Source organism: Camellia sinensis, chromosome 7 (genome assembly GCF_055761805.1).
Source record: "Camellia sinensis isolate YWXY chromosome 7, ASM5576180v1, whole genome shotgun sequence".
NCBI classification, from domain to species: Eukaryota; Viridiplantae; Streptophyta; class Magnoliopsida; order Ericales; family Theaceae; genus Camellia; species Camellia sinensis.
In genome coordinates, this window is record NC_138967.1 from 23,282,516 (window position 1) to 23,308,677 (window position 26,162).

Sequence of the window (26,162 nt, forward strand, 5' to 3'; positions counted from 1 at the left end):
ACCCAAAAGACAACCTAAGAGGGGGGTGAATTAGGTTTTTACAAATAAAAATAATAAAAATTATGACTAGCACAATAGATAAATATAATTAATAAAATAGAAATAATTAAAACAAGTGTTCTAACAACTATGTCAATTAATGATTTTAGCACAGTAAAAATATGAAATATAGTTATGGCAATTTAAATAAATAAAGAGATAAGGGAGAGAGAGGCAAACAACTTTATAGTGGTTCGGCTTCAACTCGGCCTATGTCTACTCCTTAAGTTTCACTTGAGATTTTTCACTATTCTCTAGGTTCACAGGGTGCTAGCAACCTTTTCACAGATAGAGCAATCCTCCACGAATTTTACACAGACTTTCTAAGTTAAGAACACTGAGTGTACTACACTCTTACAAGGTTGAAAAGAATATATTTTTGCTTTCACAGAAAGCCACAAGAATTATTTCTCAAAGATAGATATAAAAATGAAACTTTGGTTTTTCTATAAACCTCACACAAGAAAGATGGGTTTAAAGTTGTACGTCTCAGTGTATAATTTCTGAAAGAGGATGTAAACAAAAATTGAAGAACACTTCTCAGAAAATTTTTCAGAGGATAGATGTGAGTGATTATAGATCAAAGAATATTTTCTGATTTTTTGTAACTTGTTTACATTAGAGGCTTTGGTATATATAATGAAACTTATAGCCGTTTATAGTCGTTGTATTCATTTGAATATCTTCCACTCCATCATTACTAATTTGAATATCTTCCACCCCATCATTACTAATTTGAATATCTTCTACTCCATCATTACTAATTTGAATATCTTCCACTTGAACCTTTTGGGTTGCTGCTGTGCTAGGCTGTTTGAACCTCTGATTTAATCAAATATTAAATTCATTCTAACAACATTTAGGATAAAAGTTTTAGGTAAGAAATAGTGGGACAAAATAAATTTTGATTCTATTTTTCTCTTTCAAATAAATTAAAACATAAAATCATCAAGATAAATATTGATTCTATTTTTTTCTTTCAAATAAATCATCAAAATAAATTTTGATTCTATTTTTCTCTTCCAAATAAATTAAAAACATAATTAAATAAATCATCAAAATAAATAAATCTAACATAAACAATTCAAACGATTTATCATTTCTTACACCTAAAATTAAAATTAGTCTTTATTTGAATGAAGAAATTATTTGACAATAATAAAATACTCAATTAATTTGTTATGTATGATACTTAAAAAAAATCTATTTCTCTATCTTTATTTATCTCATTTAAACTATTTTATAAAATTAAATCTTAAAATTAATTTCTCACTTTCATTAATGGTTGAATTTTTATTTTATTTTTTGTTTATAAAAAGTTCAACAACTTGTAGGAAAAAATACAGCCAAGAAATTATATTTATATTTAAAACAAAAATATGAAAAATAAATAATAATTTCATATATATTTAATATGGTAAATTAAATTACATTCATTTATTTTTCTTTAGAAAATGTTTTATTTCGTTGTGTGTTTAAATCACTACAAGAATTTTCACTTTTGGCGACTAAATTTTTAGTTGCCAAAAGTTAATTTTTAGTCGTCGAATAGTTTTGGCGACTAAATTATTTAGTCGCAAAAGTAGTTGCCAAAAAATTGTCGGTAAAGTAAATTAGCGACTTAAATTTTTTAAGTCGCCAAATGTATACAATTCCCAACTAAAATTTTAGTCGCCAAAAGGTTGGACATTAAATTAAATTAAACCCTTTTCGGCAACCAAACTTTTAGTCACATTTTTAGCTATTAAAATTTTAGTCAGCAAATAGTTTTTTTTTTGCTACTAAAAATTTAGTCGCCGAAAGTCCCCATCTTTGGCTACTAAATGTTTAGTCGGCAAAGAGTTCCTCTTTTGGCTACTAAATATTTGGTCGCCTAAAGTTCTACATTTTTGGCTGCTAAAATTTTAGTCGGCAAAAGTGCTTTTATAATTTAGTTTTTTGTTTTTAGTTACGAAACATTTTAGTCGCCAAATGTCCCTTTTTTTTGTGGCTTTTTTAGTCGCTAAATATCTTTCTTTTTTTTGGCTACAAAATTTTTAGTCGCCAAATGTCTTTTCCCAATTTCTTTTTACCTACTAATTGTTTAGTCGCCAAAAACATGATATTATGTTTTATCGCGAAATTATAATTTCTCCACAACATGTCTATATACAATGCAACCTGTAATACGTATATAAACAAAATGATACATACTATCAATCATTTCACAATCTGCATCCATATACCAAAAATAAATAACATTAAATATCAAAGTCCATACAAATCAACTATTGTCCAAACTAAAATAATAATTCCATCCAAAATATATCATACAAAAATCAAAGCCCTCCGTATACAAAAAATATATTTACTACCAAGCGAAATTACCATTTTGCATGGTACAAATTACCATCGTAATCTGTACCACAGCAAAAGGTGATATATATACCACGACAAAAGTTTTCTATGGACCATGACAAAACGTCCTATATGTACGCTGACAAATGGTATATATGAACCACGACAGAAGGTGATCTATGTATCACGACAGTCATTATCTATTGCTTGCGAAAAGTTTTCTATATCAGTAATAATGAACTACACAAAAGCTGAGGACGACAAAAGTATTATATTAGTTCTACACAAAAGTAAAAATTCTTCTCCATACACTAATATGGATTATCCACAAGTCCACGCAACAAAGCCATCTACAAAGAAAAACAAAAAATGAAACATTAGAATTGGTTATAATATATCAATTCAGTCAACTATATGGAACATGTTCTAACATGCATTTAAGGTAAAACAATTGAGAAATTGCTTCTTGGAAATAAAAGAAAGTATATATATATATATATATGTATCACGCAATATTTATTTCAACTAACACAAACAATGTAATATGCAATTTCTTCGTCCTATAAACATATAAAGGCAATTATTAGAATATGTAAATGTTATTTTAATAAAGTTGTTGCTTTTTGAACTAAGAGTTGTAAGTTTTTTGACTAAGTGTAAGGCGTATTCGGGGGCTGTTATGAATTTTCGCCCCCGGAAAGCCCTTTTTTGAGTAAGTTTAGGGCGTATTCAGCTCTAACTCTCAACCTACGGGTCCGAATTACGTTCCGTCAGATCTCAGAAGTCCTATTTGTCATGGCAAAGCTATTTGTGTGACCCACACGGTCATTCGGGGGCTGTTTTGAATTTTCGCCCCCAAAACGCCCTTTCTTGACTAAGTTTAAGGCATATTCGGCTCTAACTCCCAACCTACGAGTCAGGATTACATTCCGTCAGTTGTCACAAGTCCTATTTTTCATGGGGGAATTGTTCGTGTGAGCCACACGGTGGTTTGGGGGCTGTTTTGAATTTTCGCCCCTGAAATGCCCTTTTTCGACTAAGTTTAGGGTGTATTCGGCTCTAACTCCCAACCTACGAGTCCGAATTACATTCCGTCAGTTCTCACAAGTCGTATTTGTCATGGGGAACTGTCCATGTAAGCCACATGGTCGTTCGGGGGATGTTTTGAATTTTCACCCCCGAAACGTTATTTTTCGATTAAGTTTAGGGCGTATTCGACTCTAACTCCTAACCTACGGGTCCGAATTACGTTCCGTCAATTCTCACAAGTCCTATTTTTCATGGCGAAGCTATCCGTGTGAGTCATACGGCGGTTTGGGGGATGTTTTAAATTTTCTCCCCCAAAACGCCTTTTTTTGACTAAGTTTAGGGCGTATTCGGCTCTAATTCCCAACCTACGGGGCCGAATTACGTTCTGTCAGATCTCACAAGTCCTATTTGTTATGGCGAAACTATCCGTGTGACCCACACGATCGTTCGAGGGCTGCTTTAAATTTTTTCCCCCAAAACGCCCTTTTTTGCCTAAGTTTTGAACGTATTTGGCTCTAACTCTCTACCTACGTGTTCGAATTATGTTCTGTCAATCCTCACGAGTCCTATTTTTCATGGCGAAGCTATCCGTGTGAGCTACATGGTCGTTTGGGGGCTATTTTGAATTTTCGACCCCGAAACGCCCTTTTTCAACTAAATTTTGGACGTATTCGGCTCTAACTCTCTACCTACTGGTCCAAATTACGTTCCGTCAGTTTTCACAGGTCCTATTTGCCATGGAGAAATCCGTGTGAGACACATGATCATTCAGGGGCTGTTTTGAATTTTCACCCCCGAAACGCTCTTTTTCGACTAAATTTTGGGCGTATTCGGCTCTAACTCGTAACCTACATGTCCGAATTATGTTCCGTCAGTTCTCACAAGTCCTATTTGTCATGAAAAATCTACATGTGTGAGCCACATGGTCGTTCGGGGGCTGTTTGAATTTTCGCCCCCGAAATGCCCTTTTTCGACTAAGTTTTGAATGTATTCGGCTCTAACTCTCTACCTACGGGTTCGAATTACGTTCCGTCAGTTCTCATAAGTCCTATTTTTCATGGCAAAGCTATCCGTGTGAGCCACATAGTGGTTTGGGGGCTATTTTGAATTTTCGCCCCCGAAACGTCTTTTTTCGACTAAGTTTTGGACATATTCAGCTCTAACTCCTAACCTGCGGGTCCGAATTACATTCCGTTAGTTCTCACAAGTTGTATTTGTCATGGAGAAACTATCCGTGTGACCCACACGGTCGTTCGGAAGCTGTTTTGAATTTTCACCCCCGAAACACCATTTTTAGACTAAGTTTAGGGCGTATTCGGCTCCAACTCCCAACCTACATATGCTAAGTACATTTCGTCTGTTGTCACAGTTCTTATTTGTGATGGGGAAGGTGGCCGTGACATTTGTACAATGGTTCGGGGGGCAGTTTCGCATTTTTGTCCCCTTAACGCCATTTTTCGGTTAAGTTTAATGCGTTTTCAGCTCTAACTCCCAAATTACGTGTGCTAATAACATTCCATCTGTTGTGACAGGTCCTATTTGTCATGGGGAAGGTGGCCGTGACATCCGTATGGTGGTTCGGGGCCTGTTTCCCATTTTCGCTCCCTTATTGCCCTTTTTCGGTTAAGTTTAAGGCAATTTTTGGCTCTAACTCCCAACCTACACGTGGTAATTACATTCCATCTATTGTCACATGTCCTATTTGTCATGGGGAAGGTGGCCGTGACATCCATACGGTGGTTTGGGGGCTATTTCCCATTTTCGCCCCCTTAATGCCCTTTTTCGGTTAAGTTTAATGCATTTTCGACTCTAGTGATATAAACTCAAAATAATTACAAAGAGATGGAAGTACAAGACCTACTTATACAATTCAAGGCATAAATTGGTTGTATTTGAAATTCTCCCATCTTATTTCATGGCCTTCAAAAAATATGAGACTTTCACCAATAAGAATTTTTAAAAATTTTAAGCAATAGACTAAGTGGTCTAATGATTGAGTCACCTCTAATGCCAATATGTATCTTTTCACTGTATTTAAATCATGAATTTAGAGAGTAAATTAAAAATAAAATGGAAATAGAAATAGAAATGAAAAACATAAATTAACTTACATTTCATTCTTGAAGGGATGTTGGTGATAATAATTTCGTGTGTTTGTTTTTTTTGTATTCGATTCTATGTCTTTAGACTTCTTGTTAATTTAATAGTTTCAAGACATAGATCTGACCACATAAGCAACACCATCAAAATAGATGGAACAACAATTTGAGTGAAACTATTTTTGTATGGCTAGAGATCATTGAAATGTTTCATTGTACTGAGAGATCATTGAAATGGTTCAGGGGCTGCTTTGCATTTTTGCCCCCCGAATGGCCTTTTTCAACTAAGTTCAAGCCGTTTTTCACTCCAACTCTCAACCTATGTGTGCTGATTACATCATGTCTATCCCCACAGGTCCTATTTGTCACGGTGAAGCAACCCGTGACGTCCATAGAGTGGTTCAGTGGCTACTTTGCATTTTCACCTCTCGAATGGCCTTTTCTGACTAAGTTTAATGCGTTTTTCACTCCAACTCCCTACCTACATGTGCTAATTACATCTTGTCTGTCCCCACAGGTCCTATTTTTCACGAGAAAGCTGCCCGTGACATCAATAGAGCGGTTCGGGAACTGTTTTGTATTTTCATCTCATGAAAGCCTTTTTTCGACTAAGTTTAAGGCATTTTTTACTCTAACTCCCAACCTACGTGTGCTAATTACATGTCGTTTGTCCCCACATGTTCTATTTTTCGTGAGGAATCTGCTTGTGACATCCATAGAGTGGTTCGAGGGCAATTTTGCATTTTCGCCCCCACAACACCTTTTTCAACTAAGTTTATGGCATTTTCGACTCTAACTCCCAACCTACGTGTGCGAATTACATGTCATATGTCCCTATGGGTTCTATTTTTCATGAGAAAGCTGCCCGTGACATCCATGGAATGGTTCGGGGGCTATTTTGTATTTTTGCCCCCCCGAATGCGTTTTTCTAACTAAGTTTAAGGCAGTTTCGACAAAGTAAACCAGTTGTTTGGTTTGCTTTTGCTTTTTTTTTTTTTCTTAGAACAACTAAAGAAATCTTGGTTTGATTGAATTCAAAGTTGTACAAAGCTTTGTTTGTACTTTCAAAAGCTCAAAGTAAAAAAGCAAGCAAAATAAAATAGTAACTATTGTCTGAATTCTGAAAACAAAGTGGAGGAATGTGCCAACTTGAAGATTGTTTGCTATCTTGTTTTTTATTTTTGTTTACTCTCAATTTCATATCATTCAGCATTTGCAAAAGGGACAAAGCATTTTAGGAATTAAGATTAAACAAGAAGTTCAAAAATACTAGAGCTTCATATAAACAAATAGTCTTAAGGGCATTATTTAGCATGAAGATAAATTGGGCACAAACATTTTGATGAATAACAATCAAGATAGTTTAAAGGGAGCTACACATCCGATCATCACAAGCAAGTAGTTGAATAAGAATGATGTAATGAGAAGAGGAAGATATAATGATACATAGTACTTTAAGTTTACCAAAATTCAAATGTACTCCAAATTGTTATCAATTCATATGAAATCTTGCAAAAAGAGAAATGTGATGTAGACATTAAACCAAACTCAATGACAAGCACAACAAGAAGAAACAAAGTACTCCAAATTGTTTCACAAAATCCACTTACAATCCAAATTGTAATCAAATATCAATTAATATGAAATCTTGCAACAAGATAAATGGGATGTAGAGATAAACCACCTGGGCTTTTTTTTAGTTGAATTTGAAGAAGTTTCAGATACAGCAAATGGCTCTTCCTGTGTCATCCACATGCCTGTTTCATTTCATGCAAGTAAATATTATATCATAAGGACACATAACCAAGAAGGATATTTTGGGAGGGGTAACAAAAAATGACTCAAAGTAAATCTACAAGAATAATCAAATATGAAACACATCACTACTTTTTAAATGCAATTTGTAGCTCATGAGTTCAGAAACAAAATCATAATTGTGTGTCCAAGCGAAATTTCAGAAATATTACTTAATCATTATATTACATAGCCGTAGAATCATTATCCTCAGAAATAATATCATGCTCATCATCCTCAGAAGGATGCCCAAAATGCTACACGCCATCATCAATTGCTATCAACATTAATAAAGCTATTAAAAAAAAATCTATTATTGAATTGAAAAGTTTGTCTAAATTTTATATAGGTTGAAGTTGTATGAAACTACATCAGACAACCCAATGTAGAAAGCACGAGGAGACAAGAAAGCCTTCTAAAGCAAGAACAAATAGAGAAAATAATCAATGACAGTAAAACTGCTGCATGGTTGGCTAGCGAGTCTGCAGTGAAATCATGGTAATAATGCATGCAAAAGAATGACACACTCATCAGGAAAACAAGTAATGAGTCTCTGTCATATACTGATCTTCCAAGAGGCCTGCAAGCACTTGTGCTCAATAAATAATATTTGAAGGAGTCCCATTCATCAAAAGATCCTTGAAATCATCACTATCACAATCCTCAAACTCAAAAGGAATAGGCATTCTACTCAGTTCCCTCTCCCTAACCTAAGGCACAGTTATAAGATATACAAATTTGGAAATAAAGATCATAAAATAATCTAGAAATATTTCCTAACTGTAAGATTATATTATTTAAATCTTCTCAAAGCAGTAGCTATATAACATGTAGTATGCTTACAGGAACAACACACAAATAATGAAAGTTATGAAACCATAAAATCTTGTGAGCAAAAAAGTATCTAACAACCACTAGAATTGTTTGATTTGCAAGAAAATTGACGATACAAACTGTTAGGTTTTATTATTGGCAATCCCGTTTGACAAGGATTTCTTTAAAAAGTTGATTTTCTTCCAAAATTAGGATATCCAAAAGTAATTGGATTTCTTCCAAAACTAGGATTACTTTTGGATTTTCTATAAATAGTTGGTTTTCTCCCAAAACTATTGAATTCCTCCAGATCTTCTTTTTGGTTCTTAAGGTTTATATCTGGGGATATTTTGTTAGTTTTCTTTGATGTTTTATTGAGTATTCAACTCATGGTTTAAAGAGAGTACATCAAAGGTTTTGTTTGTTATACACAAGAGAGAGAGAGAGAGAGAGAGAGAGAGAAAGTTGTTCTTTGGTGGATTCTGAAGAATTCGAGCCTGAAGCTTCGGTGGATTCTGGAATGGCTCATCGTAAAGACAATTCCGAGGTGAAGACGGGGTTGGAAGAGGTACATAAAGGTTGGTTCAATTAGGCATGGATTCGCTAGGTAATTGAGAGTATACCTGTGTAATTCCTTTAAATCTTCTTAGTGGATTGTTTTGTGGCTGTTGCCCATGGTTTTTTAATCACAGTTGGAGGTGTCCAATTGTGATTTTTCCACGTTAAAATCGTTGTGTTGATTTGTCTTGATTGTTTGATTGCGATTGTTATATACTGCTTAAAATTGTTACATAATCACAAATCAATATCTAGAGGATTTCTAGATTTTTCAATTGGTATCAGAGCGGGTCATTCGTTTTTTTTAAAAAAAATATTCTTTTAGAACGAGATCTTGTTTGATTTGTGATAATGGATTCAATACGTGAGGGAAATTCTATGGTTCGACCACCCCTACTTGACGGATCCAATTATTCTTTTTGGAAAGCTCGGATGAGATCGTTTTTGAAATCTATAGATGAAAAATTTTGGCAATCTGTCATGAATGGGTGGATCTAACCAACAATTACCGTTGATGGAGTTACAATCCCCAAACCAATTGATAAGTGGGACACAATTGATTACCAAAATAGTAGCTGGAATAGTAAAGCTATCAATTCTCTCTTTTGCGCTGTCACACCTGAAGAATTTAGTCGTATTTGTAATTGTGAAGTCGCAAAAGAGGCTTGGGATATCTTACAAACTATTCATGAAGGCACTCCTTCTGTTAAACGTTCAAAACTTCAAAGGCTCACATCTAGTTTCGAAAACCTTTCAATGAAAGATAGTGAGACCTTTGATAAATTTTATGCGAAGTTGAGTGACATTGTAAATTCCAGCTTCAATTTAGGTGAAAAAATTCCAGAATCCAAAGTTGTGGGAAAAATTTTGAGATCCTTCCCGATCGGTTCCAACCAAAAGTTTCAGCTATTGAGGAGGCTCAAGATATTGACAACCTCAAGCTGGATCAGTTGGTTGAAAATCTCCAAACTTATAAGGCACACAGGAATTTCAAAAAGAAACAAAAAGATATTGCTTTTAGTAGTGCTCATAAAGTTAGAGAGGATTCTGATGAGGATTGTGATATAGATTCCAAGATTACGGCTGCTTTTGTTAAACAATTTAAAAAATCTTTTTTGAAAAAGAATCCTAATCTTTTGGAATCTACTCATACTCATAAATCTAAAGGCAAAGATAAACTCAAAATTAATTCTATAGCCAAGAAGGAGAAAGGAAAGATACAAGGAAACTCTAAAAGACTCCAATGCTATGAATGCCAAGGATTTGGCCACTTTGCTCAAGAGTGCCGCACTCGGTTGAGGAAGAAGAAAGCCCTCGCTATCACTTGGGATGATGAATCAGAATCTAACAAAGATGAAAGTGACAATGAAGATCAAGGTGAAGAGGGACATAAACAATTTTTTGCTTTCATGGCGGCTTCCGAAGCTGAAAGACAAACAGATTCTCCGAAGATGTCAGTTGAGAATATCACTGATGATGAATCCTCGGAGAGTGATCATGAAGAGCTTGAGCAAGCTTATGAAAAGTTGTATAAGGAATCTCTTAACTTATTCAAATTGAATGACAAACTCACAAAGAAACTCAAAACATGTGAAAGTGAGAATGTCAAACTTAAGGAGGAGATTTTCGAGGCCAGGAGTAATGCCATCAAGGTAGCTGATGATCGACAAGTTCTTTGTGCAAAACTGTTGACTTGTGAGACAGAGAGGAATGAGCTGCTACAAACCCATGCCATGTATGAAGAAAAGATTGAATCTCTCGAGATGTCACAAGTTGCTTTGGAAGAACTAATGATCAAGAAAGAGGAAAAGCTCAAGTGTGCTATGGCTACCATTGGTCTTTGGAACAAAGGATCAAAGACTTTGGAGGATATCATTGGGTCTCAACAAATAAGTTGTGACAAGAGTGGCATTGGCTTTGGTGGTAAGAAAGAGCAAAAAAAAAAGTGCTTCAACATCTCATGATACAAGAACTCAAGGAAAGAGAGAACAAAAAATTCAACATAATGATGGACTTTTTAAACTTCCTAGAGTTGGTAAGGTAAAAAAAAAAGGTACACCCTGTACACCCTATTTTTATTTGTCATCATTGTGGTATGCATGGTCATATTCGCCCTTATTGTTATAAGTTGTATGGGAAAGTGTATTTGCCTAGACCTAGGAATAGGAAGTTGGAAACCATGTCGAGACGGGTTCCTATTGCAGGGGAAAGGAACCACAACGTCAAGACACCACCCAAGAACTGCAATACTCACAACTTTGTTCGTACTAAAGCGGTTTGGGTGAGAAAACTTGACTTGTGTTAATTTGTTTATTTGTTTATTTGTTTTAGCTTTTGGGTTTTTGTGTGTTGTTTTTAATGAAAAAAATTATGCGTGCTTGTTCATTTTTTTTATCTTGCTTTATTTTTGAAAAAAAACAAAACAAAACAAAACAAAAAATCCCAAAAAGATTTTCTTAGTATGGTTTTGCAAGCTTGAAATTTTTGAGTGGTCCTTGGTGCATATTGGATTTGATAAGAATATTCATTACATGTTCATATATGTGTGCTTTTTGTGGTCATTACTCATTTTGGAGTGTGTGTTTTTTGATTAGTATGTCTCATTCTGTACACACTCTTGGATTAGCAAATTTTGGAGTCTTCCGCCTTAGTGATTATTTTTTTATGGACTTCTGGCATTGTATCTTTTGCTTTTCTAGAGGAATTGACTTATACTAGCATATCTTGGGTGATGTTGAGTCTCTTAACCACCTACCATCCTTTTGCATCTCCATGGCTTTCCCCTTAATTCTTTGCAGTCTAGCCATGAGGAAAAGGCTACCTCAGAGTCACCAACCAGGCCATCCTTATTATATCCATGCTTCTCTAGTTCGGTTTCCATACTCTTGAGCGTGTCAGCCGCCAATGATTGTGCAAAAGAAAAAGAAAAAGAAAAAATATGCAAAAGAAAGAAAAAATGTGCAAAAGAAAGAAAAAAAGAAAAGAAAAGATTCATTGATTGAGGGGGAGCCTTCGCCTTTACTCACCAAATACCCCTTGATTCCTAGTGGTTTGACTTTCCTTTGTCGTGCTTAAGATTCTCTTGTCGGAGGTCCAGCTTTCATATCACTACTAGGATTGAATCTAGTGTTTGTCGAACTCCAAGTTTCACACACACACTTTTATCATGGGATCTTTTCTTTTCACATAATGCATCACTTTCTTTCATGAGGAATCTTCGACAGACTGTGCACATTGTGTTTACTAGTAATTGTGCTTCTTGGATGATCTTGTCTGTTTTAAAGTACAAATCTGAAATTCCTTGCTTGCTCTACCATATTATTTTTTGTCGTTTTCTTCTTGTTCACTGTTTTCAGTGTTTGTGGTTGCTTTTAGTGAGGGGGAGTTTGGTTCATCTTGATTTGGGTTGGTAAGGGAGTTTGGTTTCTCATTGCAAGAGTTGTTTAGCATGAACACTTTGATATGTTTGGTAAGGGAGATTGGCTATATGTTTTGCATGTTGCTATGCACTATTTGCCCTTCTTGTATGTTCATGATATTTACATCGTCATATCATTGCTTGTGTGGTTTATGATCTTGCTTTTGTGTTTGAGAGTTGTTTTTCATGAGTCTTAGTTTTCATCTATTCATGTTTTCCATCTCATGTTTCAAGTTAATCGTGTCATATGCCTATTACTTTTTCATATACTCTTGTGGGATTAATAGTTGTTTTGGAGATTGTGGCACTAATAGCTGTTTTGTAGATCTTAATCTTGAGAAAGAAGTTTATGTTTGTTGGTTGTAATGGGTTGGGGTGATTAGGATTTTATTTGTTAGGTGTGTTTTGTCACGGCATTGCTAAAGGGGGAGATTGTTAGGTTTTATTATTGGCAATCCCGTTTGACAAGGATTTCTTTAAAAAGTTGATTTTCTTCCAAAATTAGGATATCCAAAAGTAATTGGATTTCTTCCAAAACTAGGATTACTTTTGGATTTTCTATAAATAGTTGGTTTTCTCCCAAAACTATTGAATTCCTCCAGATCTTCTTTTTGGTTCTTAAGGTTTATATCTGGGGATATTTTGTTAGTTTTCTTTGATGTTTTATTGAGTATTCAACTCATGGTTTAAAGAGAGTACATCAAAGGTTTTGTTTGTTATACACAAGAGAGAGAGAGAGAGAGAGAGAAAGTTGTTCTTTGGTGGATTCTGAAGAATTCGAGCCTGAAGCTTCGGTGGATTCTGGAATGGCTCATCGTAAAGACAATTCCGAGGTGAAGACGGGGTTGGAAGAGGCACATTAAGGTTGGTTCAATTAGGCGTGGATTCGCTAGGTAATTGAGAGTATACCTGTGTAATTCCTTTAAATCTTCTTAGTGGATTGTTTTGTGGCTGTTGCCCGTGGTTTTTTAATCACAGTTGGAGGTGTCCAATTGTGGTTTTTCCACTTTAAAATCGTTGTGTTGATTTGTCTTGATTGTTTGATTGGGATTGTTATATACTACTTAAAATTGTTACATAATCACAAATCAATATCTAGAGGATTTCTAGATTTTTCACAAACCATTCATTGTGAACTTGCTTGGGAAAATTAGGTGGCACATCTCGGCTATGATATTACAGCAGCCAGTTTAAACATATAATACATGTCATAACCTTCCCTTATATATTCTTGGTAGAGAAACCTCATAATTTCTCTCTTCTCAATGACCAAACCAACACCAACTAGGTCAAACAAGGTGCTAACGGCTAATTTTCTTTGTAAATGAGGCAATGACCATTAATTGTAGAAAAACCCCAAAGTCTCAATAACCCACCAAAAATTCCTTGAAAATGTTCAGCAAATGCTCGCAAGCCAACAAATAAAAGTGTGAATGCAAGAAAAAAGTAAAATAGTAACAAACAAATCTTAGAAGCCGCTGCTGGAAGAAGCTTTGCCCGGTCTAGGAGTGCCAGTTGCTTTGCTACAATGCTAGTTTTGTTCATGATTCCCTTCCCAAAATACTGGGCAATCACATAAAACCCATTTTGCACCCTAAATCGAACCCATTTTGGGCACTAAATTAAAAAAAAAAAACCTCTGTCAAACCCAAAAACCCTAAATCAAACCCATTTTGGACATCAAACCCATAATTTTATAGAAATCAAACCACTTCAACCAAACCCATTTAAGAAATCAACACAAAATTAAACTAAAAAAATCATATAAAACCCTAGCAAGTGTAAGAAATTGAGAGATAGAGAAAGAGAGAGACAGAGACCGAGATCAACAGAGAAGGAGAGAGACCGAGTGCGATAGAGAGAGAGAGAGAGAGAGAGAAAAAAAAAACCTGTGATTTGTGGCAGTGGCGGTGGTGATTCGTAGCAATGGTGGTGCGATGTACGACAGTGGCCAGCGACGGTGGGGTGGTGAACGTCAGTGGCGAGCGGGGGTGAGGTTTGGTAGTGACTGTTCTGTGTGTGAGTGAGAGAACAGAGATCTTTTGTTTCTTTCAAAGAAGGGTGTAGGCGCCAATATATTCGCTTCGCTCTAAAAAAAAAATTTGTTTCTACCTTTAGCGACCAAACTTATATTTGTCGCCAAATAATAATCAATACCGACTAAAGTTTTTGTAACCAAAGAGTAATCCAAAAAATAAGCCTACTATTTGGTGACTAAAATTTTTTTTGTCGGCAAATGGTTGTATACAACGGCTAAAATAGGAATTAGTAGCCTAAAATGTAGACCAACGCCGACTAAAATTTGTTTAGTCGCCTATTACATCATATTTAGCGACTAAATTTTTTTTTAGTCGCTAATAACTAATATACGGCTACTAAAAAATTTAGTAGCTAAAATATTAAACATTGCCGACCAATAAAAATTTTAGTCGCCAAAGGTCTAACTTTTGGCGACTAAATTCGTTTTAGTCACTAAATTTGGTCGCCAAAAGTGCAAATTGTTGTAGTGAATTAGTACTAGAGTCTGATTCACAGTCCTATCAATAAAATTGTATGAGTATTAGATACATAGAAGAAGTAAAATTAGATAATTTAAATAATAACAATTCGATATAAATAATAATAGAACAAAATAAAGGTGAGAAATTAAAAAATAAAATAAAAATTTAACCATTAATGAAGTTGAGAAATTAATTTTAAGATTTAATTTAATAAAAATAGTTTAAATGGGAAAAGTAAAGATGGAGAAATATATTTTAAGTATCGTATAACAAATTAATTGAGTATTTTAGTATTCTAAAATAATTTCTCCATTCAAATAAAGATTAGTTTTAATTATAGGCGTAAGAAATGAGAAATTATTTGAATTGTTTATTATTCTCAATTGATTTCTTGACCTTTCATTCCTTATTAACTAATTTTAATTTATTGTAATGCGATTATATTTTTTTTACTTATATAGTTATTTTTTTAATTTTTTTAATCATGTAAGAATAACTTGCATTTTTATTTTTTTTAAATATGCATAGAAACTTAATGACTCAAAGATAAAAATTAAAATTTATTAATAATATCTTAACAATTTAGGGATAAATAATTTTCTTACATATGAAATAAGTAGGACAAATTGTTGGGGAAAAAAAATAATCCATTTATTTCAACTTAAAAAAAGAAAAGAAAAAAGAAATTTAAATAATAAATGCATTAATTAAAATTGATAAATATTTAGTTGTTTATTATAGTTTGAAATAAGTCTTATAAATATTGTATTAATTATTAGGGTTTTATATTAAACTATCAGGATTTTAAGTTAAAATATGTATGGATCTTTAATAATATATATGCAAAACTTTAGGGGAGGTAAGTGAATTTTTTTTATTTAAATAGCTTTTTTATATGTTCTTGGTCAATTCAAAGGGGGTAATATGGTCATTTTGGATGGAAATGTAATAGCGGTTGTGCTAAATTAATGGATTGGAAGAATCTTGATAATAATTTCAAAAATAATAGAGATTAATGTAATTATTAAAATAATAAGGAAGATTTTTATAATTGCCAGAAACCTCAGGAGAGGCAACTGTAATTTACCCAAATACTTACAATGATGACTTTTATTTATAAATTTATCGCATCATTTTTGTTGTAATTTTTGCATAAATGTTTGGCATAAACAGATTTTTTTTTCTTTAAATGGGAAACGTGCATAGTATGTATACTTTTTATTTAATAGATATTGTCAACGAACAAAATGACTTCATTGATAATTTAGAATTTAAAAAATATATATATTTTATTTTATTTCATAAATTCCTATGTTCGCTGGATATTGGGTGCGACGTACGCTCAGAATTGTGTGTGATCGAATTCTGTGCACATTAAAAAATTGTTCGAATTATTGGTAGACAATTGAGATTCTCTGCTGCTGTCTTCTCTCTTTACATTCAATTTCATTCTAAAATTTTTTTGATCGGCAATTTTCATACTCAATTGAACAGAACATCCTTTATAAAAAGAATTAAGATTTCATAGTTTTGGAATGAAGAGAATCATAGTACATAATACCAAAAGAAAGAAAGAAAGACTTCATATGTATGAACCATATATCATAATCACGGATGAAACTAGAATTTTATCACCAAAAGAGTCAGAAAACGAATAATATTTTCTCACCATATAAACAAACATATATGTATGTACAATACAATATATAAATTATATATATACATAAAAAAAAAATCATATATCATAGAAACAAACTCTAATAGGATGAATAATTTTTTTTTTTTTGTAGAAAATAAAAAGAAAATGCAAGATGGAAGAATGATTAGATGTCTTTTGTATTAGAGAAATGTTAGGAATCATGAAAAAAATTTCATGAAAATGATCATGAAAGATTTATGACTCTTAGATTACCTTGATTAGTGTGTGGTGCTTTATTCTAAGTGTAATCCAAAAGTTACAAATCTTTCGTGATATTTTCATGAAAGACTTTTCATGATACCTACCATTGTTGTTTATATTAAGATGACATTTTATTTATGAAACAAAATATATAATTTTAAAAATATTATGACAAACAAATTTTTTACAAAAACAGAAGACCATGCCCCCATAGGTTTTACCTAATTCCATTCCGGATCATAATCATATCATACGCAAACACAACTTAACAAAGATTACTTTAAAAAAATCAAAGAATTAATTAATTCAATTATCCGCACGAAATAATATAATCAGACACAACTGTCAACCCTATGATCAATCCTATGATTTGATTTGTGTGTTCCTAGATTTTCTGATGAATTATATCTCGGTAGTACAAGATGATCTACACATGGGGCATTGACCGGTGTTTGGCAGCCACTGGAACACACAGTCTCTGTGGAACACATGCGAGCAAGGAGTCGTCGCAATTATAAAATCTCTCTTAAACCTCTCCAAATAAATCGAACACTTATCATTATCATCTACCGATTCATCGCGATCAAATCTCTTCACCTTCACCGCAGCCTGAACTTGATTTGACGTACCAACAACAATCCCTTCGTCATCTGTTTTACACACACGAAACTCTATCTCATTCGAATCACCATTAACATATGCAAATTTTTGGTTGTTAATAACAACACCACCATCAGCTTCATCTTCTTTGTTTGATGAATGGGTTGTTGGAACAATTTTTTGTGTAAATGAAATAAATAAAAACAAAGCCAAACAAAATAAAATAAAATTTACAAAATTTATTTTGTTGAATCGAATTTAAAAATCAAAAGACCAAGTTGAGTGTGTGACACTCTGTCCTTAAGACAGATTCGCCCCACTACGGCGTTTACGGTTATGTGGATACAATGATCTTCACAAATTTGTAGTAGCACTTCAAACAAATTTGTCCGGCGAACTAGAACATTGTGTTTTATAACTCTCTGAAATTTTCCCTAAAGTAATATGAAAAATAAAGGACGCAAGAGAGCAAAATGAAGGCAAGGAAAATGAATTTTCGGAATCAATCAAAATTTGAATAGGGCTACCTTTATATAGGCTTTGTTGACACCTATTCAATTTGAATAGAAAATGTATGAAGAAGGGACATAACCCTTCCTTTAAAATAAAGAGACACCATGAAATGTTTGCACCCTTTATTCAAACGGAGGTTTGACCCTTTCTATAAAACAAAAAGACACCGTGAAAGGTTACATCCTTTCATTCAAAATGGAGTCTTTTTCAATTCACAACTAACTCTTTATAAATTTTCCAACATGGGTAGGCACCGAAAGCATGGAATGAATGCTGCCGATTCTCAACATGGAATTGATGACGATCATGGGTTTCTTCGAGGAGGTTTGGTTGTTAATGTTGTTGAATCGAAAGCAACTAAAGAGGTAGTTAGATATGTCTCGGGCTAGCTTTAGAATAATTTCCAATGGGAAGAGTTTTGTTGTTGGAATTGCGAGATGAAGCCAACATTCCATGGAGTCTTTATCACGTAAGGTTTGGTAGTCGAATTTGATGGTGTCTTTTTGTTTTATAAATGTGTCGTGTTTGGCATTGGTAATATAACCTTCTTTGCATTTTGTTTTGATCAGCAAAGAAATAACTTTATTGATGTAAAAGAAAAATTACAAGAATAAAAGAAGAAAAAAGGATAAGTGCAAAAAGCATTATAGTGAACCAAATCAATCCTAACTAGGTTGGCACCAATAAGATCGCCAAATCATATGCTAGCACACCATCAGAAGTTGGTGAGAAACTAGCCACAACCACCCAAAAAACAGCAACACTCAAGTAGAGCAACCCAAAACTAAAACAACCCAATCCATCCAACCTACCAAACATGAAAACAAAACATAACACCACAAAGAAATGACAGCAGGCAAATTGAAGACTTCACCACCACAGAGAAAAGCAACAACCAGTAACATTGTTCACCCTCAAGCCAAACTGACATGAAATAGTCATCATAGAAAATTAGCAACGTTGATCACCCACAGACAAGCATCAATCCCTACCACAAAGTAAATATCCTGATCTCCTAATCAACACCCAAGTCAGTATACATTCAATAGCACAGAAATCATCAATCGGAGAGAAGTTACTGCCCTCATAGTTTAGCCACAAACTATAAGCTTCACCCAAGAACCAACATAGATCAACACACCAGACCAAGACCACACATCAAGCCAAGAGAATCATGTACACCCAAGCAAGATATTCACAACCTGGAATTAACAGAGCCTAACAAGTTAAAGACTGACATCTAATCTGCTGAATATTATTAACAATTTCATGCACAGAGTAGAAACAACTTGAAAAATGAGCTTTTACCCAAACAGCAATTTTGAACTTAATCAAGTCACAGACTTCCTCCAGATGCACTTGCTTACTATTGAACACCACATTGTTCTTAAGTTTCCATAATGACCACATAACAACCAGTGGAATAGTCCGCCAAATCGAATTTGCGAACTTACCCCACCTGAAACCACCCCCCCCCACCTACGAAGATCCTTCACATTCCTAGGTATAGCCCAACGCAACCCCCACCAATCCATCACACAAGACCATACTCTCCAAGCAAAAAGGCACCATAACAATAAATGAGACACTACCTCATCCTCCAATTGACAAAACTAACACAATACAGAAGCACCAGGTCCCAACACCCTTATTCTTCGCAGAAAATAAGAAGTCTTAAGTCGCCCCTTCCATGCCAACCAACCAAAAAACTGAACCTTTGGAGGAGATAAATTATTCCAGATTATCTTAGTGACTGAACAGGATTCTGAGGTCTCCAACATAGAATAAAGGGAGGAAACACTAAATTGACCAGATGAAATTGCCACCCACTGTAACCTATCAACCCGTTCCGACATACCATACCCAGCAGAATTAAAAAAATCACCCAACCTGATCAACTTATCAGATTCCCAGCCTAGCAATGCTCTTCTAAACCTGAATGTCCTATCAATCTGGGCAGACCATCTTTCCGCCACCACTTTAAGAGTAATATCCTTTTCTAACGATAAACTGAACAACCTTGGAAAAGCAGACTCAACAGACAGATTGCCCACCCACGTATCAGTCCAAAAATGAATTCTGTCCCCATTCCCCGCAATCAACTGAGAGTTATTCAAAAAAATATTAAAAAGAAGAGAATTTGAATGACTAACCTTGAGAATAGCACCCCAAATTTTTGAACAGATCCCAAAATCAACTGAAAAAGGGTACCACCTGCCACCAATTGGAGGATATCTACTACAAATAACTTTTTTCCACAACGAGTCATCCTCAACACCAAATCGCCACCACCATTTAGCCAACATACAATCATTCACCTCTTGAATTCTTCTAATACCTAAACCCCCACTAACTTTGCTCTTTGTTGCTTTAGTCCAGCTAACTAGATCAACCTTCCTTTTCAATCGGACCCCCCCATAGAAAGTTTGCTCGAATTTTATCAAAAGCTTTTGCCACAGAAGAGGGCAACTTAAAAAGAGATAAATAATACGTAAGCAGATTGGATAAAACAGACTTAATAAGCATTAGCCTACCTCCAAATGATAAGAGCTTCCTCTTCCAAGATGCAAGTCTAGCTTTACATTTATCAAGGATCGGCTGCCACGTCTTCTTTGGCCTTGGATTAGCCTCCAATGGTAACCCAAGATACAAAAATGGTAACTTCTGATATTTGCAATGTAGTCTAGATGCGAACTCCTCTAACTCTGATTCCGGTACGCTAATTCCGCATATAGAACTTTTATGAAAATTAATTTTCAAACCAGAGACTAATTGAAAGCACCTGAGAATCCTTTTGACTACTATTAACACCTCCATATCAGCTTCATAAAATATAACTGTATCGTCAGCGAACTGAAGATGTGATACCATAACATCATGGCCCACCGAAACTCCTGAAATTGGACCCAAAGATCTGGCCCTAAGCATCAACATATTAAACACTTCTGCCACTAAGTTAAACAGAAAAGGAGACAAAGGATCACCTTAACGGAGGCCTTTACCAGGTTTAAATTCAGCTGTAGGGGATCCATTCACCAGAACTGAGCATCAGGATGATTCAAGGCGCTCCTTAATCCAACCTCTCCACCTATCTCCAAAACCAAACTCCTTTATCATAGATAGTCAACAATCCCAACTCACCGAATCATACACCTTATGGAGGTCGAGCTTGAGAATCACACCCTTCTTTTTATTAACCTTCCACCAATCAACAATCTCATTGGCTATTAAGACCCCATCTAATATATTTCTTCCACCCAAAAAAGCTGATTGTACCTCACCAATAACCTTCTTTGCATTTAGAGACTCGCTTGATCTCACTCTTGACTAGTAAATTGAAATGGCCTTGTGATTCTGAAACGGGAGGGTAAACGTTGATGTTGTCGTACTTTTGATTCCACTTGTAGACTCGAGCATATGGGCCTAGGACTTCTTTATTAAGGTAAGCCGTCTCTCTCTCTCTCTCTCTCTCTCTCTCTCCCTCTCACTCTCACTCTCTCTCTCTCTCTATAAAGTATTGTTGAAGCAGGGTAATGGGAGGTAGGGGTTTTGTGAAAAGGGACAAGTATGGATGAGTTGTTTATATAAAGAGATGGGTTGTGTTTCTAATTGTATTGAAGGTTTTGGAAACTTTTCTTTTTATGTGAATCCTAGTTGGATTTGGATTTGGATTTGGAACGTGAGGTTGTGGGTTTCGAATGTGAGGGAAGCCACTTTGTGCAAATTATGTCAAATGTTAGGTCTATATCCATGGGGACTAAATTGGAAGTACTTTTTAAATAGATGTTTAAATTTTCTATATAGAGGAAAAATGTAATGATGAATGGATTGCAGGTGCAAAATCTAGTTGCAGAAATTGTTGACTCCAAATTGGGCAAACAAGTAATTCTTCCTTTTAGACTGACTAATTTTCTATGTAAAATTCATGGCTTAGTATTGCACTCACACAAGTTAAATTTTCTTTTGCCACAATCCTGCAAATCCCGCAGATTACAAGAATCAAGCCGTCCCTCACTTACATTGCCGCAGAGGAAGTAATGAGCCTTGTGACTGCTCAAGGTCTTGAATTATTCTACTCTTCTTTCTAGCTTGTGGTTTACCATCAGAGGTTTCATTGCATGAGGTAATTTTTTAATTATCTATTTTTTGAGGTAAATCTCTGTTTGTTCATGACAGTGGCGGAGCATAGTGAATTGAAGGAGGTGTGGAAAGACATTCTGAATGCACAGGGTGATGAAATATATGTGAAGGTAAATTCCCTTTTGTAGTGTATTTATTTTAATTTTTAGATATTCACGTTAGCACGGAAAGTTTGGGTTGACTGCTGTTCTGAGGTTAGAGAACAGAATCAGCTTAAACCAAACGTGACTCTTCTTGTTCTGTTGGTCAATCAAAATTCACACAATATTTTCTTGTTCCGTTGGTCATTATTTTTATTTTTTATTTTATTTTATGGGTTTCTTAGCTAAGAGTACCTGAAAAGTAAAAACAATTGACAAAAATTTTGAAGAAAGAAAGGAACCGTCGTTGCCAAACCAAGCCCACAATTTTTAAAGAACAATATCACTTGAAATCTTTTGTAGGGTCATGTGAATGAAGACATGGTTTTCTGTAGCCAAAGTAATTTCAATAGAACCTAATAATTTTTAGTTTTATCCTACCCAAGTAGGTAATGTATTATCTGCTTAACCAGGAATCCTCCATTATTACTTCTAGTATGTTTATGACCAAACCATCTATCCATTGCCGCTGATTTGTTGATTTGCTTATGTTTATTATTGTTATTATTATTATAGGATATCGGCTTCCACATGCAGACGGGGGAGAATCCTTCTTTTGCTGAGCTGTCTGAAAGAGCATATTTGCGACGAGAAGTTGCCATTGTTTACATGAAGAACAATACGAAGGTAATTTATGCCTTCTAGCTTGAGAGTATTCAAGTTTGAGAAATGCTTGGGAGATAGAGATCTCTCTCATGCTGTTTTCTTTTCTTTTCTTTTTCATTTATTTAATCGGCCTCTCTTGTTATATTCTTTGCAGGTTATAAATCCAATGCCCAAGTCTGAGCCTCTGTCCCTTGAATTGACAGATTCGTTGATTGTAATATCTGAGGAGAACAACCCTTGCTTATTTAAACTTGTAATCATTTAATTTTTTTATTTTCAACTAACAAATCTTTGATTCATTTCATTGTTCACAAAGTGCATATTATAATGAGCAAAAATTCTGTTATCTTGGACTTCTTTTGTACTTCATATTAGCATCAATAATTGTTTTTTTTTTTTTTTGCCTATAAAAAAAAATTATAATATAAAAGTGAAAAGCAAAGTCTCGGTTCTCTTCCTACTTGCTTACTCGGTCTAGTCTAGAAAGAAACCTGGTGTGGTGTGGGTCTATTTTAAGAGCAAGGATCCTCTAGAGTGATTTTTCCCTAAAGTTTCCTAGAGTGCTACATTGTGTGGTTGAGATTTACTGACAAGTCACATCAATTTTTCTGATGTGACTTGCCAGTAAATCTCAACCACACAATGTAACACTCTAGGAAACTTTAGGGAAATTTCACTCTAGAGGATCCTTTGTGCTATTTTAATCTAAGTCATTTAGTCAACAAAATAAATAATAATAATAATAACAATAATAACAAAATAAAATAAAATAAAAATCAAGTCATTAGTGCTCTTTGATCTTTGTCATGTTGATGGAATACTCAACGTAGCGAACTGAAAAGAAAACAAAAAAAAAATACTTAGTGATTCGAATTTGTGTGGCTTAAATGGCTCGAATATGTCAAAACAATGTCGTTTTACACTCAAAACGGTATCGTTTTGAGTGTTTCGAGCCATTCGAGCCAAGAAAATTCGGACCACCTAGCATTGATAGAAAAATAAATAGGCAAACAATTGTATACCCCAATTGCCAAATCCATTCACCACGCAAGAAAATAAAAACTAAATTTAAAACTGTGATAATAAAAACTGAATTCAAATCTGTGGCAATAAAAACATGAGAAAATAATTTAAAATATAATTATATTCATTGCTAAACCACCAACAAAAAAAAACTTTGAGATTATTGGTCAATGATAGCAATGGAGAACCTACCCAATGTATATCTATAGAGGCCCGACTCAAATATATGAATTTTCTTTTTTTTTTTCTTGCCAATCGGGTCGGATAAGTGGTTTTTAACTATCCATCGGGGATTGATACCCGCCCATTTTTCATATGTTTTCATTAAACAAAAATGGTGTCTGCAAATAGAGAAATGGTGGTGTATTGCTTTGATACCCTCATTGCTCACTACAACAATGACCACCCCGTAGCTTTTGACCACGGTCAATAGTACGCTTTATGCTTTCTCTCTCTAAAACCCTCTTCTTCTCTCTCTCTATATACATACGTATAAATTTATACATAATGTACTTGCATTGAATTTTATTTCGGTAGCGTCGATAAAATAGGGAGAGAGATGATTCATTTGCATATTGATTGTGTGATTTGATTTTTAAGTATCATTATTATCAACCCAGAAAAATAGTTTTTTGTTGGATTCTATTTTAAAATTCTAAAACTTTTTGAAGTTTGTTTTCCCTATTACAAGCTTTAATTCGTTTCAAGTTATGCCTAGGCTTTATTGATGAGAAGGTGATTTATTTATATTTTTTTATTATGATTTATTTTTAAAAATAATTTTTTTGATTGATTAACTAATATTTATTTAATTTTGTTGTTGAGTCAAAAAATAAATATATATTGAGCTTTGGTCGTGAACCTTAAAAAAAAAAAAAAAAAAAAGTCAAGTTGGAATGGAGAAAATTCAAACCCGTTAGGAGATGGGGAGGGTAGTCCCCATGGGAGATGGGGAATAGAGAATGGAAAATATTATTATACGGAAACGGGGAACTAATATCCTCCCCATTGCCTCCCATTACGATCCCTACTAATTATAAATTCGCTAGAAAGACATTAGAACTATCATAGTTCAGGAATTTTCAAACGTATTGCCTAATCGTCTAGTTACTAGCATTTAAGTCTGCTTAACTCTGAAAAAGAACTTAAAGAAGAAAACATGAGAGTTAAAAGAGGAATTTGAACAAATGAGACCCTTCCAGTTTTATAGACATATAATGAATAATCTAGAATGTTGGATAGAGAAATATTTTAGACTATTTTCGAATGTAGAAGAATAATATTTACATATAGAAAATTATATACAATGCTCTACATTACTCTACAATACTCTAGGTAAATGTAGAAAGTTCTAAGAACCTCTAAAATCTTTAAGTATTTTTTAGAGTCTTCAAGTGACGGACAACACCCAAATTTGCAAGACCTCATAAATTTGAATGTTCAATTTGATATATAATATTTATAATTTAAGCTATATTGATTGATTATTTATTTATTTTGTCCAATCTAACAAATTTTTCTAAAATTGCCATTATTTATTTACTCACAATTTCATTTAACCTAATCGCAAAACAAAGCGGATCAATTTCATACCCATATTTTAGAGCCAAGCGCAAAGTCCATTGCCATGGTTGGTATACGGCATACCCAAATAGTCAAAACAGAGAGCTGGTACCAATTTGTGAGCCCGTCAGTGATTTAAAACAATTTTGTTAGGTTTTTGTAATTGGCAATTCTATTTGATAAAACTTCTTTCAATTATAATTTTATTTGATTTTTTATTTCAGTGATGTTATGAGCATTTAGATGCGAATCCAACTTGAACTATGTCTATGCTAAGGAGTTTATGATCTTAATCCTATCATGTTTGCCACTTCACTGACTACGTTGGGGATTGAGCTGGGTCGAGGGGCAGCGCCCCCGAAGCAAAAAGCAAAATTGCAGTCAAAGTTGTTTAACTGCTCGAGCGAAGATGCAATTCTTTCAGAAGTTTTACTCATCTGCAAAAGTACTGAGAGTTGTATTTTACGCTTGAGTGGCCTTTCCTGCATTCGGGCGTAGATCCTTATTCTAATACACGCACTTTAGTCAGTCTGCCCGAGCAGCCATTCCTAAGCTTGAGCGAAGATCGCAATTTTGTTTTCTATAAATCTGCAATTAATTCAGTTTCTAGGGTACGGCTTCTAGATCTTCTTTTTGGGTATTAGGATTTTCATCTGGAATTTCTTTGTTTGTTTCCTTTAATATCTGTGAGAATTTGTTTCATGAATTGAGTGAATTATATCAAAGGGTTTGTTTATATTATTTTATTTAAAAAAGAGAGAGTTGTTCTTCGGTAAATTCTGTAAAATTTGGGCCTGAAGCTTTGGTAGATTCCGGATTGACTCGTCATCGTGGATTTGACATTGGCGTTGTGGATTCAATATTGGACAAGACAATTCCGAGGTGAAGATGGTGGTGGAAGAGACACATAGGGGTCGGTTCTATTCGGGCGTAGATTCGCTAGGTAATTGAGTGTATACTTGTATAATTCCTTTTTGTCTTCCTAGTGGATTGTTTTGTGGCTTTTTTCTGTGGCTTTTTTTTATCACAATTAAAGGCGCTCCAATTTTGATTTTTCTATGTTAAAATCGTTTTGTCGATTTGTCTTTG

General features: G+C 34.3%; 1 protein-coding gene and 1 long non-coding RNA gene across 2 annotated transcripts; one reads left to right on the forward strand and one right to left on the reverse strand.

Annotated features, from left to right (window-relative positions):
* Nucleotides 1-2,264: 2,264 nt before the first annotated feature.
* Nucleotides 2,265-14,145, reverse strand: LOC114258732 (uncharacterized). Its single transcript, XR_014335057.1, has 3 exons — nt 13,977-14,145; nt 7,189-7,261; nt 2,265-2,726 (listed from the first exon to the last, which is right to left on the reverse strand). It is a non-coding gene; the product is annotated as an uncharacterized LOC114258732 (long non-coding RNA).
* Nucleotides 14,146-21,193: 7,048 nt separating this feature from the next.
* On the forward strand, nt 21,194-22,752 carry LOC114258700 (putative ion channel POLLUX-like 1). The gene is made up of 6 exons (XM_082880514.1): nt 21,194-21,301; nt 21,406-21,483; nt 21,591-21,660; nt 21,778-21,851; nt 22,398-22,508; nt 22,642-22,752. Exons 1-6 carry the CDS (start codon nt 21,194-21,196, stop codon nt 22,750-22,752), a joined length of 552 nt encoding a protein of 183 aa, XP_082736640.1.
* Nucleotides 22,753-26,162: the final 3,410 nt, after the last annotated feature.

Bases quoted from the DNA above. Each gene is read 5' to 3' on its own strand.
- LOC114258700 (XM_082880514.1), top strand. From the start codon at position 21,194: ATGGGTTGTGTTTCTAATTGTATTGAAGGTTTTGGAAACTTTTCTTTT. The intron at 21,661-21,777 runs GTCTTGAATTAT...TGTTCATGACAG, and splicing joins GAGCCTTGTGACTGCTCAAG to TGGCGGAGCATAGTGAATTG. The intron at 22,509-22,641 runs GTAATTTATGCC...TATTCTTTGCAG, and splicing joins ACATGAAGAACAATACGAAG to GTTATAAATCCAATGCCCAA.